Source organism: Oncorhynchus tshawytscha, linkage group LG31 (assembly GCF_018296145.1).
Source record: "Oncorhynchus tshawytscha isolate Ot180627B linkage group LG31, Otsh_v2.0, whole genome shotgun sequence".
Lineage (NCBI taxonomy): Eukaryota > Metazoa > Chordata > Actinopteri > Salmoniformes > Salmonidae > Oncorhynchus > Oncorhynchus tshawytscha.
Window position 1 is genome coordinate 10492032 of NC_056459.1, and position 14723 is coordinate 10506754.

At 43.4% G+C, this 14723-nt stretch overlaps 1 protein-coding gene and 1 pseudogene across 2 annotated transcripts; both read right to left on the minus strand.

Annotated features, from left to right (window-relative positions):
- Nucleotides 1-427: 427 nt before the first annotated feature.
- LOC112229339 lies at nt 428-6715 on the minus strand (annotated as a pseudogene).
- Nucleotides 6498-9214, minus strand: LOC112229732 (perforin-1). 2 transcript variants are annotated; one of them, XM_024395728.2, is made up of 3 exons: nt 9106-9214; nt 8150-8694; nt 6498-7940 (listed from the first exon to the last, which is right to left on the minus strand). In XM_024395728.2, exons 1-3 carry the CDS (start codon nt 9106-9108, stop codon nt 6719-6721), a joined length of 1770 nt encoding a protein of 589 aa, XP_024251496.2. In that variant the 5' UTR covers nt 9109-9214; the 3' UTR covers nt 6498-6718. The 2 variants fall into 2 exon arrangements, with proteins under 2 accessions (XP_024251496.2, XP_042165787.1); XM_042309853.1 differs by having other exon boundaries at nt 9014-9144.
- Between the last annotated feature and the right edge of the window lie 5509 nt (nt 9215-14723).

Here is a 14723-nt window from a genome sequence, read left to right on the forward strand (position 1 = left end):
CTTTGGCTTACGGATGGTGAAATTATTATAGGTTATTTGATTAATACTGTAATAATTGTAAGTACAGGCAATGAAATGTGTAATTGAGCATGATTTACAATCCATGCTGGAGTATAATTTGTTTTATGTATTTGATTAATTCTGTCATGTTTTCAATTCCACTTTGTATGCTCTACTACACAAGCCTAAATGAAGTGAGCACATGGAATGCAAATTGTTAAACATTTTTTTCAGAATTTTGTGCTGCATGGTAAGAATATGACTGACTTATTTGTCCTGCTAAATGGCCCCTCTTGACTTATTCATCTGATTAAGTTATAAGTTATCATACCATCATCTTAGTACATAAAACACAACAGTATGCGGACACCTTTGCACTCTCTACATAAAGGCTTCCACCCTTTGGCCCGTTAATGTAATACAGCCTTCAGTCAACAAACTCACTGCTAAGCTGGAGCTGAAACCCTTCAAAGTGTTCTTTTCAGCTCTCCCTCACATCACTGGTCACCACAGTCGTCCTGATGTCTGAGCAATGGCCTCGCTGTCCATCAGTGGGTAATATAAGCCTCAGTCCTCTACCCTTACCCTCTAAGCACAGACCCTTGTCCTCCAACAAGTCTCTGGGAAATCACACCTCTGGCACTAATATGGTTTTTGCTCCTACCTCTTCTGCCACTCCCTCCATTCCAACTGTGCTCTTTAGCCAGTCTTCGGAGGGTACAGGCACTAAGAGCAGTTTCTCCTCCTGCTACTGGCTGTCCGCTGGCTCTGCTTCTATGCAGTTCAGGTCTGTGAGGAGTAGCCCCTGCTGGGAGGCTGGGCCAAGCTGCAGAAACTGAACCCGGTTGTGGGTATCCTGCGGTGCTATTCTGCCCGAGGGCTGTGCCTGTATCTGCTGCAGGCCCACCTGCGATTGTGTTTGCAACAGGGGGATGGACAGCTGAGGGTTGCAGTGAAGTTCCATGCCAGCTTTCACCCCTTTCTCAGGTGGCAGCGCTACCTTGACTACCAGCACACCTCCACCACTCTCAGATGCGCCACAGTGACAGTAGTAGCTGTCATAGATTTCCTGTGGCGCTCCTCCATATGTTGTGGCCTCTCCAATCTTTCGACCTTGAGCCTTCTTTGGAATTTGTCTTCCTCTTCGACCCTCTCTGTCCCTCTCATCAACGCAAGAGCTCCAAGAGCCATCATCCACAGTTCCCTGTCCACCTTTTCTTATCCGAGAGCTTCCCCCGGACACTTTAACCCCATCGTCCTCTCGCCCTCTTCCACAGTAGAAGTAGTAACCCCCCTCCTCTTAAACCCCAAGTCCTCTGGCACTTCATCCATCTCAGTCTCCTTTGGCTCGGCCAGGTTGGCACCTCCTCCTGCCCTATCTCCATCTCCTCTCCAACCCCTGAATTCGACCTCCCCTGCCCTTAGCTCTGTCCCGTGAGCGAAGGAGGGTGTGTTTCAGAAGATTTTCTCTGAGGCGCAGGAGCGCATGCCGCAGCCGGTTCTCCCTCCGCCTGGCCGCACTGAGCAGCCACAGGGACTTTTCCAGGCTGACGCTTCCACCACACCAGGGGACAGTGCTGAGCATAGTTGTGTTCCTTGGGCAGGTAGAAGCTGGGAGGTGGAGGGAGGCGCAGCATGTATTGCGATGGGGAATGAGGACAGGGAGAGGATGGAGAGCCAGGAAGGTCTCCGGGTGAAGCGCCTGATGGGTGTTGAGGGGGGACTCTGTGGTGTTTTGACAGTTGGCGCAGATATTTCCTGGAGGGAGGGAGGGACTGCCATTCTGGCTGTCTTGTTCCACTTTCAGATAGCGGGACCTCAGAAAAAAGGGAAGATGACTATTATCATGCATCACAGCTCTGCGCTCTTCTGGGAAGGCTTTCCACTAAAAAGGGAAGATGACTATTATCATGCATCACAGCTCTGCGCTCTTCTGGGAAGGCTTTCCACTAGATGTTGGAACATTGCTGTGGGGACTTGCTTCCATTCAGCCACAAGAGCATTAGTGAGGTCAGGCACTGATGTTGTGCGATTAGGCCTGGCTCACAGTCGGTGTTACAATTCATCACAAAGGTATTCGATTGGGTTGAGGTCAGGGCTCTGTGCAGGCCAGTCAAGTTTTCCAAACTGATCTCGACAAACCATTTCTGTATGGACCTCGCTTTGTCCACTGGGGCATTGTCATGCTGAAACAGAAAAGGGCCTTCCCCAAACTGTTGCCACAAAGTTGGAAGCACAGAATCATCTAGAATGTCATTGTATGCTGTAGAGGTAAGATTTCCTTTCACTGGAACTAAGGGGCCTAGCCTGAACCATGAAAAACAGCCCCAGACAATTATTCCTCCTCCACCAAATTTTACAGTTGGCACTATGCATTGGGGCAGGTAGCGTTCTCCTGGCATCTGCCAAACCCAGATTTGTCCGTCGGACTGCCAGAGGGTGAAGCATGATCCAGAGTCCAATTGCGGTGAGCTTACCACCACTCCAGCCGACGCTTGGCATTGCACATGGTGATTTAAGGCTTATGTGCGGCTGCTCGGCCATGGAAACCCATTTCATGAAGCTCCCGATGAACAGTACTTGTGCTGACGTTGCTTCCAGAGGCAGTTTGGAACTCGGTAGGGAATGTTGTAACCGAGGACAGACGATTTTTACACGCTACTCGTTTCAGCACTCTGCGGTCCCATTCTGTGAGCTTGTGTGGCTTATCAGTTCGCGGCTGAGCCGTTGTTGCTCCTAGACTTTTCCACTGCACAATAACAGCATTTAGATTTGACCGGGGCAGCAATAAATTTGATTAACTGATTTGTTGGAAAGGTGGAATCCTATGGTGGTGCCACGTTGATAGTCACTGAGCTCTGTGGTACAGGCCACTCTCCTGCCAATGTTTATCTATGGAGATTGCATGTCTATGTGCTCGATTTTATACACCTATCAGCAACTGGGGTGGCTGAAACAGCCAAATCCACAAATTTGAAGGGTATGTAGTGTACATTATCACCTGACCTATGGAATTCTGAGTAAACACTTCCCTCTATCAGTTGGAAGAGACACTACATACCTGACTCCTGAGAGTTCAAAATTCTCTGGGGTGAAGTGCTTAGTGCAGAAATAGATTAAGTTGCTCTGGGGGTCCCATTGCCCCTGACCTTGTGGGCTTTTGTGTTGCGAGGTGATGATCCATAGGTCCTGGCACGGGGTTCTGTGCTTTGGCAACCTGGCAACCAAACAAGCTTAATGAAGACTTACAATAGATTCGGAGGGGTTGGGTTAAATGCAGAAGACACTTTTCAGTTAATGCATTCAGTAGCACAACACACTAGGTATCCCCCTTTCCTTTCCAAAGAAATACATAGCATGCACATGGTAGAAGGTCAGTGTTCATGTAAAAATCTTCTATATATGTATATATGACAAACATACAAATGCTTAGGGTTAGGAGTTTCCAAAATTGTGGGTTGGTAATGGTTGTTCAGTTATGAACTGGCACTACTTCAATCATTGATCTGTTTCTGACATAGTAGGCTTTTGCTTTACAAGTCACAGGGGTCTATGTTAACAAATCTAACACAATGGTAAATCGGTAGCGTTATAGGTTTGGAAGTGTGTCAGAATTTGTTTTGCTATGTTCACAAATGGAATTACGGGCGCAGTAGCTGCCGGTGATACGTAAACAAGTTGTGGGTGTGTCGAGACTTGGCCTCTCGCTGGCCAATCAAAATGTGCTCCATGGCTAAATATGTGGTTGCTTCAAGTTGTGTATTTACATTCTTTTATATATTGCATTGTCATCAACTCCAATTCGAATGTTAGTCCGTTATAGCCTAGTTTGTTAAATAGCCTGCCCCTTATTGTCTAAATATGTCGAACATGTTTGTAGTCCACATTGTTCTAATTTCATTGCTTCAATATGGATTGTTAAACATAGGCTATAGCATTTGCACTGATATTGTCACGCCTTGACCTTAGTATTCTTTGTTTTCTTTATTATTTTGGTTAGGTCAGGGTGTGACATGGGTGATTATATGGTTTTTGACCTGTCTAGGGGTTTTGTATGTCTATGGTTGCCTAGATTGGTTCTCAATTAGAGGCAGCTGTTTATTGTTGTCTCTGATTGGGAACCATATTTAGGCAGCCATATTCCTTGATTATTTCGTGGGTGATTATCTATTTCTAGTTGCCTGTGTCTGCACTAGTGTTATAGCGTCACGTTCGGTTTATTGGTAAGTTTATTTAGGGTTTCTTCGTCTTCATTAAAGAAGTATGTATTCACATCACGCTGCGCCTTGGTCTCCTCCATGCATCGAACGTGACAGATATAGGGGCTAGGCCGACTGTAAATTGCAGTCTCGACAGGGACATGCCAAACGTAGTCAAGAAGCAAGATTCAACTCACAAGGCTATTGGTAAGGCCTAAAATGACGGTATATAACTCTAATCAAATTCTATTTAAAAAAAGAAACAACACATGTTTTAAATAGGCTATATGTAAATACAGTTACAGACACCATAATTGCACCCGATGGGCGTATAATACAGACGAGGCATCTTAAACTATGGAGGGTTTTACGCACATCCAAACTTTTCTTATGGCCTTGTTAAAGATCCAATATAAAGACAAAGGGGGAATGTCCATTCACTGTTATACTGCTTGCAAATGTAATGTTTTATAAACATCATGGAACCATCTTACAGATCATATTTACACTTCTCCTGAAATAGCCGTGCATTCGAGCCATCCATATGTTAAACCCATTGACGGTGAATCTTTCTAATAAGTTTGGTTCTTAATCAAATGAAACAAACTTTTTTTTTTAAACCAAGAACAATATTTCTACATAGGATCGGGTCAGAAGCATGATATAATAAATCGCTTCACTTGTTCCATGGCACTCTGTGTACACGTAGGCCTAAATATCTTTACACAAAACATTGGCATGTCGACATGAAATACTAGGCTCCTGTATCGTTGCCTATGTGCGAGGCAGATTTAAAAAAAAAATATATATATGCCATTGATAGGGCATTATAGGGGTCTGAATAGTATGGACTGGAGTGTGTCTTTTGTAATCAGAAGAGGGGCGCTCTTTGAAAAAAATGGGGATGGATAGCCTACTTGCACAAGCAAAATGAAGTTTGCTTGTTTAAAAAAAATCTAATTCAACGAAATGGGGTTGGAAACCATTCATTTTTGAATGTTTCTAAACATGAAATTCACTGGCTCAAAAGGCACTTCTATCAATCCATGGGCACAGTGCGTCATGGCTGGAAAAGGTGTGCTCCTGCTCTCAAAATACATGCCCTTATCAACTGCAGTACCGTTAAGACCTGCTTTTTGTGGGTCTTAAAATGTCCCATTAGTGCTGCATGACGTTAGAGCCCACAGTCTTTAAGGTGCAATATGCAGAAATCGCTCCGCCATTTCCTGGTTGCCTAATTTCAGTTTGTGACAAAACAAGCAATGTATAGTGTAGAGAATTATTGAACCATCTAAACCACTGTGAAATATGTTTTCTATAACCAAAAATATTGTATATTCACCTTGTTTGAAGTTGGTGTACAAAACCAAAAGTGAAAGACGCAAAGCGAAATGTAAGCACAGGAAGCATAGAAATAAAGCACATAGGACAGATATCCCTCTTCTTAGACTTGCTTTCAATGAGAATGACAGATCTATAACTCACATTTCAATGTGAATTTGGTTGGTTGCCCCAAAAAACATGAATTGAAATGCATTCCAGGTGACTACCTCATGAAGCTGGTTTAGATTATGCCAAGTGTGCAAATTCCAGTATTCCAGTGTTTAATTGCTATATTGTAATTACTTCACCACCATGGCCTATTTATTGCCTTACCTTCCTTATCCTGACTTGTGTTTCCTTACCCAATAACAGCTCAGATGTGCTGTACATTCCCAAGCTTGTAGAAAATTAACTGTGTGCATTGTGACTGTAGAGACACGGTTCTCTGGATGTGTTCATGCCAAATGAAAATTTCATTTTAAAATATCTGTGAATTACATATTTACTACTAGGCCCATCAGTAGCGGTATGTCAGGTAAAATCACCGGGTAAGCCAATTCCCACCCTTCCCCCCCAAAAGCCATTGTTACTATCTATGTGCTGGGATAATTGCGTTGTTTGCTCTATAACCTGTTAAAATTAGCACGTTTTAATACTTTTTTTGTTTTATACTTTTGCGGTCAGATGCTCGCTGGCTTCCTTTGCCGTCAACGCTACAGGCGGCAAACATGTCATACTCGTTTGGACCAGACAGCATCAGATAGATGGCCTACATGTAGAGAGACAGAGGGGCGCAATTATAATTGCGCCCCTGTAATTATTGGGAATTATATTTTGGTACAAGATGATACAACTAATACAAGATGAGCTGCTAAAAACATTTTCACAATGTCTGTCACGTCAAAATTGTAAAGCAAATCCAATGCAATTATAATTATATTGTACTTTGAACAAAGAAAAAGCTAAAACAATATATTTGGTCTTTCTCAGTGCTTTAATGCAAAAAAGAAACCAGTGCAAAGCAATTCCTCATACTATCAATGTTACAGATTGAACAGAAACACATGACACATTTCACTCTAGTTTAATTTCACATGAATCATCTAACCATGATCCTGCCTGTGGCCAAAGGGACCATCTGAAATGCTGAACTATGCAATGCGAAGCAGTCACCAACTCGTTGCTCACCTCATGCCTTATTCACCAGGACATCTATTTAAGCCAACCTTGTCAACCGCATCATTGGTGTGATTCCTGCCCAACTCAAGTCGCCAATTCTCCCCAGCCAGCATGCCATTTCTGGAGTGGAAGACTTTTGCCAGGGAGGCGCTCATAGGAGAGGGGATGTACTCGTCACAGCGTGAGCCTCCAAGGCTGGGAGCACATTGCACTGTGTAGGAGAAGAAGAATGTGCCATATGTGAACACACAGACATCACTCACATTTCCTCTACGCAGATCAAAGGAACATTCACCCAGGAAATCTTTGTTCCAAAGAGCTCTGTCTGTGTCATACACCTTGAAAGTGAGTTTGGTGTCAAAGTTGATATGGATGGGTCCGAATTCAAAGCTCTCTGGCCAAACGGGATTGTCGTCGTTTTTGATCACCTCAGTGAGTTTGATTTGTTTATCATATGAGATCTCAACAAAACCATCCGTTTTGGTTGATATGTCCCCATATAGTCCCTTTGCTCTCAAACCATAGACTTGCAGCCTGGCCAGGCCTTTCCCAGCAGGACAACAGTTGGACTTGATGCTCTGATCACTGTGGCAGACACAGGCACACTGATCCCTTTCGCTGGTCCTCGTACCTATCTGACAGGACTCTGAGCATTTTTTGATCAGGGCGTTTTCAAGGATGTACTCCTCCACTGCTTTCTTCAGCCCAGGTTGAGCAGGATGTTCACTTTTCAACAGGAAGTGAAGGGGCTTAAGGAAGTAGTGCACCACGTCAGGGATCGTTTTCAAGGACTCCAGCCACTCTTTGTAGGCGTTTGGGTCCAACGCACCTGAGAACAGCAGGTCGCCTCCATTTACTACCCCTCCTTTAATTTCCGAGTGGCGGTCACTGAACATGCTGCTGAAACTTCGGTTGGTGCCAAGTTTCTTCTTTAGATCATTACAGTAGTGAAGCTCGGAGGTCAAACTAGAGCTCGATTGATATGACAAGGAGGCCTCGACATCAAGACAGTCCTTCACTGCAGTGTCTGTCACTCCGTTCATAGTCGCCTGACAAGACTTGATGGAAGTTACAGTGCTCACTTTCCCTCCCAGGTTGACTTGAGAGGTGAAATGAGTGCCGTATGTGTCTATCAGGTTTCTATAGGCCACCTTAGAATTGAGGTCATAAACAGCGGGGAGCTTCTTCACCGAATTCAGAAATTGTTTGTGAAGAGGAGGATCTTCGACCAGGCTATATCTGAGGAAAAAAGTGACAATGGTTTGGTTAACATTTAACAATCGGTTGTATTTTAGTCTTTAATAGCAGTTAAGTTGAACGCAATTGGTAAGCATGTGATGGTATTGTATGTGAACTTATGGATACACAATATTCATGAAAAGCATTATATTAGCCTCATATTACAGCCTCTTTAATTTTAGTTTATTCACTGAAGTTGAGCGCATCACCTGTAGATGCTACAATGGACTTCATGCCTGGTGAAACTGTATCTGTCCTGCTTCGACTTTGCAATGGCATATGTTGCTTCTCTGGAATCTGTCCCTCCAATGATTGTCTTGAACTTTACTTGAGGAATCTCTAGGTCCAGGCCAAGTTTCCAGTTGTTGGTCACGGCTGAAGTTGTGGTATTGATGAGGGACTCACTGGATTCATAGATGCTGCTTGAGACGTCCCGCTTGCAGTCGGTGATGGCTCTCCAGTTTGCCATGGCTGCTGGAAGCTTCTGTTTTATTCCACCCAAACATAAATTGACAGCTAACTCGCAAGTGTCTCCCTCCCGCTCCCAATTTTCCATGTCGATCACATAAGAACCTTTTCGCTGCATCTTCACAATGTCGAAACCTTCCCCTGCCAGGTTGTAACCAGGGACAAACTCGGCCTGCTCACATTCCTGTGGCTTGCCAGGAATCTTTCCCCTCAAACTCTCTGCCAGGCACTGGAGTGTGCCTGCCCAGCAGATCAGTAGAAGTAGACACAGCTCCTTCATCACCCTCTTAATAGAAAAAAGTAGAAGTAATCAAAATCAAAGTAAGTAGAAGTAATCAAAACAGATTTTTCACCTAGTCAGCATCAGCTCTGGGATTTGGAACAGCAACCTTTTGGTCACTGGCTCAATGCTCTTAACCGCTAGGCTACCTGCCACCACACACTGTAGTGACACGCTGTAGTGAGCTTGTAATGGTAATTTATGAGTAAATGTGTTGTACTAATCCATTTGATCAGTGAAATGTATTGCTGTTCCAAGCACTATGTATTTATCAATTACAGTACAGTGCACATGAAATACAATTTTAAGAAATAGGACAATATACCTTAAGATCTGTATGAAGAATTGTTGTCCTTCAGGTGTTATGACTAGAGATCAAAAGATAACATGTATAAAAATTGAGACTTCATATCATACCATGTGCTCTTTCTCTTGGAGATGTAAAACGAAGAGTTGTTTCTTGATTCTATACTGGATGAGAGAGAAGAGCCTTTAAATACACTGCTGGGTAGCTTGAGGTTTTTTTGCTGGTCATTTTCACAGAATATTTAGTGGCAAACCCCAAATTTCAATGCAACAAAAAAAAAGTACATTCTCCTCTGTTGTAATTGGGTGACAAGTCAGTTGGTGGCTTTAGCATTAGAATGCAAACATTAAGAGTTTTAGGAGTTTGATTATGCCAAATATGATTCTGTTTCAAGTAAAACATATTTAAGGATGATTTCATATGGTTGAAAGACGTAGTTTCATTTTACTTGGACAGTAATATCTTCAATGATGTTCTTGCTCTGTAATTTTTTAAATCTAACACATCTTCCTTTGAGTCACTCACACATAATCTTTTCACACTTTACCCTCACTACAGCCACCATTACTGGTACAGAGTGCTTCGTGCGACAGCTTGGACAGCAGTGTAACTCTGTGGGTGTCAGTGACTTCAGAATGCATGGATATTGCACTGGCTTCTCCTTAATGTTGCAAAATAAACCACTTCAGCCACAAAGGCCAGAGATGGAAACTGAACTGGTTGCTGAGGGGAAGGTGGGGGAGAGCAAGCTTAAAAACTGAGGGGGCAAAAATATGTTTATCGTAGGGCTCGACTGATGATTAGCGAATGGTGTGATGATACTGTAGGCCTATAGTCTAGGCCACATCCAGCATTTTGAAATATACAATGTTTTGAAAATATATGCATCCTCTTACATTTGATGTCCCACCTGTGTATTTTGTGTTACAGGAGCACATGTTCATAACGTAAAAGTTGACATATCACATGATGTTAGCAGTGTAGCTAAGTGTTTCCAGTATTTGTTCAGTCAGAGCACAGGTGCAGTGAGTACAGCTTGTGTGCATGAAGAATACGGTAGTGTAGCTACTACACATCTCCTATTACAAGTCAAAATGATTGAAGGTCTAGCAACATTTTTAAATCAAACTAGTCAATTTGCTTTCACATTCTCCTACAGGATAAACTACTGCCAGTAGTACTACTAGTTGAAACGTTAAGTCACGATGACAGTACAGTGACATTGCATTGCTGATACATTGCTCTTCATGGTACATGTGACCATAACCATTATACATGCAGTGTAAATTCTCCACATTACAGTATCATCATGATCTGTTTATTTGTATTTTATTTTCCAGCCATGAAAATATTTATTAAAAACACTCTACTGATTTTGATGTTCTGAAAACACAAGACCTCATCATTACCCCCCCCCCCTCCCCCAATGCTTTATTAAATGTTGATTTAGGATGATCTAAGTCACATAGTGAAAACAAGATAAGAGCACAGAATCAATTTTGCTTGTATTTCATTACAGCCAAGAATGGGCAATTAGTCTTTCAGAGTACATGACTCTTTCTCTTTAATTTAAACCATTGTAGCACTAATGCCAAACACAAGTTTATCTTCCATGAGTTTTCACCTGTCTGCAAATTCAAGTAATTTCTCTTAGCTCCAACAACACCATTCAACTTATATCATCCCTGTAAATTCCTGTTTTCCTTTTAATCACATTTTAACAGAATGAGCAAACCTCAAGCACAAATAAACAGCATGTAGTTTTATCAGCATATCGAGATTGAAAAGTATGGCAAAGGAAAGCTCTCATGTATAGACTATCAAAATGCATTGACCTTACACAAACATTTGGGTTGCTAGGTGTTCGCGTTATACAACCAACCATCTGTCCTATGTAACCATATCAAACAAAACATACAGTATCATGCTAATTTGAGTATCCCGGATTTACATTTACTATGTCACGTCTGGTCTTGCAACATAAGACACCTTGAAATGCTTACTTACAACCCTCAACCAACAACGCAATTTTAAGAAAAAAATAAGTGTTCATTTTTTTTAATCTAAAAAAGACGACGAGTAGGAGGCCAGTATGTTGTAGTCAACTTTTATGGAATATATTTACAAAATACTACATATAGCAGCAGTCAGCATTATACATCAGGACGAACGACTGCACGCATTTTGACGACTAGTCTTCCTCAGGCAGCGTTGTAGAGGGAAGCTGATGTGGCGGGGCAAGTAAATGTCGCATGTCAGGAAAATAAATTATGTACAAAACATAAATATAACATGATCACGTTAATGTATAGAGGCAACATGAAAAATAAATGTATACAACGGAAGTGCGTAAAGGATAATCTATCACAGTTTTGCGCGTAAAAGACAATACATGCACTTGTGCATCAAACACGTTCTATAAAAAACAATACGCACACCATGGAGATTATCAAACTCAGAGGAACAAGGCAAATACAGAGTTGAGTAGTCAGTCTAAGGTCTACTGCAGTCTAATGCTCATTTACCTTACATACAATACATTCACCACCTTCAGTGTCATTTTCATTCATTTATTCAACTTCTATAGCGCTTTTCATTACAGAAAGAATCTCAAAGTGCTTGAAAAGGCAAAACGAACAACAATAAAGTAAAAATGGTATATGACAGAGTATGTCTCGCTACAATTTTCGGCAACAGTTAAAAGTTTTATTTCAAGCCTCCAACAGATGGAGCGAGAGTCAAGAGGCAACGACATTGAGCAGAGAGAGGTGGTTCAGTGGTCCAGTAGGTCCTCCAGGTGTCACCACAAGGGTTGCGCCCTTGATCATGACTCTCAGTTCCATTACATTACACATACCAGTCATTGGACTAAGCCCTGTCATTGAGCAATCCGGTGTAGTGTCCGTTTCAATATGCCCAGGAATTCTATTTCCTCTGTGGCCTAAGAGCACATGTACACAGACAGTCGATTGTAATCCACTCGCCATCTCCTGTGATTGATTGTTTGCACACAGAGAAACACAGCTAGCTCCTCTGAGTCAGGGGAAGGGCACCTTAACCAGACATTGGTAAATACAAAGTGGAAAATCTCTATAGATTCTAATGAACTGTAACCCTAGGCCTATATGTAGTGTCTATATGTAACCCTAGGCCTATATGTAGTGTCTATATGTAACCCTAGGCCTATATGTATCAAATCAAATCAAATCAAATTTTATTTGTCACATACACATGGTTAGCAGATGTTAATGCGAGTGTAGCGAAATGCTTGTGCTTCTAGTTCCGACAATGCAGTAATAACGAGCAAGTAATCTAACTAACAATTCCAAAAAAACGACTGTCTTATACACAGTGTAAGGGGATAAAGAATATGTACATAAGGATATATGAATGAGTGATGGTACAGAGCAGCATAGGCAAGATACAGTAGATGATATCGGGTACAGTATATACATATGAGATAAGTATGTAAACCAAGTGGCATAGTTAAAGTGGCTAGTGATACATGTATTACATAAGGATGCAGTCGATGATATAGAGTACAGTATCAACGTATGCATATGAGATGAACAATGTAGGGTAAGTAACATTATATAAGGTAGCATTGTTTAAAGTGGCTAGTGATATATTTACATCATTTCCCATCAATTCCCATGATTAAAGTGGCTGGAGTAGAGTCAGTGTCATTGACAGTGTGTTGGCAGTAGCCACTCAATGTTAGTGGTGGCTGTTTAACAGTCTGATGGCCTTGAGATAGAAGCTGTTTTTCAGTCTCTCGGTCCCAGCTTTGATGCACCTGTACTGACCTCGCCTTCTGGATGACAGCGGGGTGAACAGGCAGTGGCTCGGGTGGTTGATGTCCTTGATGATCTTTATGGCCTTCCTGTAGCATCGGGTGGTGTAGGTGTCCTGGAGGGCAGGTAGTTTGCCCCCGGTGATGCGTTGTGCAGACCTCACTACCCTCTGGAGAGCCTTACGGTTGAGGGCGGTGCAGTTGCCATACCAGGCGGTGATACAGCCCGCCAGGATGCTCTCGATTGTGCATCTGTAGAAGTTTGTGAGTGCTTTTGGTGACAAGCCGAATTTCTTCAGCCTCCTGAGGTTGAAGAGGCGCTGCTGCGCCTTCCTCACGATGCTGTCTGTGTGAGTGGAACAATTCAGTTTGTCTGTGATGTGTATGCCGAGGAACTTAAAACTTGCTACCCTCTCCACTACTGTTCCATCGATGTGGATGGGCGGGTGTTCCCTCTGCTGTTTCCTGAAGTCCACAATCATCTCCTTAGTTTTGTTGACGTTGAGTGTGAGGTTATTTTCCAGACACCACACTCCCTGTAGGGCCCGTTCATCAAGCCTACCACTCCTCCCTGTGCATGGCCCGTCGTGGGTGAACAGGGAGTACAGGAGAGGGCTCAGAACGCACCCTTGTGGGGCCCCAGTGTTGGTAAGATGTTGTTGCCTCACCACCTGCCCGTCAGGAAGTCCAGTACCCAGTTCCGGGGTCGAGACCCACTTGATGAGCTTGAGGGTACTATGGTGTTGAATGCCGAGCTGTTGTCGATGAACAGCATTCTCACATAGGTATTCCTCTTGTCCAGATGGGTTAGGGCAGTGTGCAGTGTGGTTGAGATTGCATCGTCTGTGGACCTATTTGGGCGGTAAGCAAATTGGAGTGGGTCAAGGGTGTCAGGTAGGGTGGAGGTGATATGGTCCTTGACTAGTCTCTCAAAGCACTTCATGATGACGGATGTGAGTGCTACGGGCGGTAGTCGTTTAGCTCAGTTACCTTAGCTTTCTTGGGAACAGGAACAATGGTGGCCCTCTTGAAGCATGTGGGAACAGCAGACTGGTATAGGGATTGATTGAATATGTCCGTAAACACACCGGCCAGCTGGTCTGCGCATGCTCTGAGGGCGCGCCTGGGGATGCCGTCTGGGCCTGCAGCCTTGCGAGGGTTAACACGTTTAAATGTCTTACTCACTTCGGCTGCAGTGAAGGAGAGACCGCATGTTTCCGTTGCAGGCTGTGTCAGTGGCACTGTATTGTCCTCAAAGCGGGCAAAAAGTTATTTAGTCTGCCTGGGAGCAAGACATCCTGGTCCATGACTGGGCTGGGTTTCTTCCTGTAGTCCGTGATTGACTGTAGACCCTGCCACATGCCTCTTGTGTCTGAGCCGTTGAATTGAGATTCTACTTTGTCTCTGTACTGGCGCTTAGCTTGTTTGATAGCCTTGCGGAAGGAATAGCTGCACTGTTTGTATTCAGTCATGTTACCAGACACCTTGCCCTGATTAAAAGCAGTGGTTCGTGCCTTCCACGAATGCTGCCATCAATCCACGGTTTCTGGTTAGGGAATGTTTTAATCGCTGCTATGGGAACGACATCTTCAACGCACGTTCAGCACACCGTATCAATTCGCTAATGTTGTTGTCACGAAACATCTCCCAGTCCACGTGATGGACATGCCTCTTGTGTCTGAGCCGTTGAATTGAGATTCTACTTTGTCTCTGTACTGGCGCTTAGCTTGAGAAGGAATAGCTGCACTGGTTACCAGACACCTTGCCCTGATTAAAAGCAGTGGTTCGTGCCTTCAGTTTCACACGAATGCTGCCATCAATCCACGGTTTCTGGTTAGGGAATGTTTTAATCGTTGCTATGGGAACGACATCTTCAACGCACGTTCTAATGAACTCGCACACCGTATCAGCGTATTCGTCAATGTTGTTTTAGTC

Bases quoted from the DNA above. Each gene is read 5' to 3' on its own strand.
- LOC112229732 (XM_024395728.2), bottom strand. The intron at 7,941-8,149 runs GTGATGCGCTCA...TTTTTTCCTCAG, and splicing joins GTCCATTGTAGCATCTACAG to ATATAGCCTGGTCGAAGATC.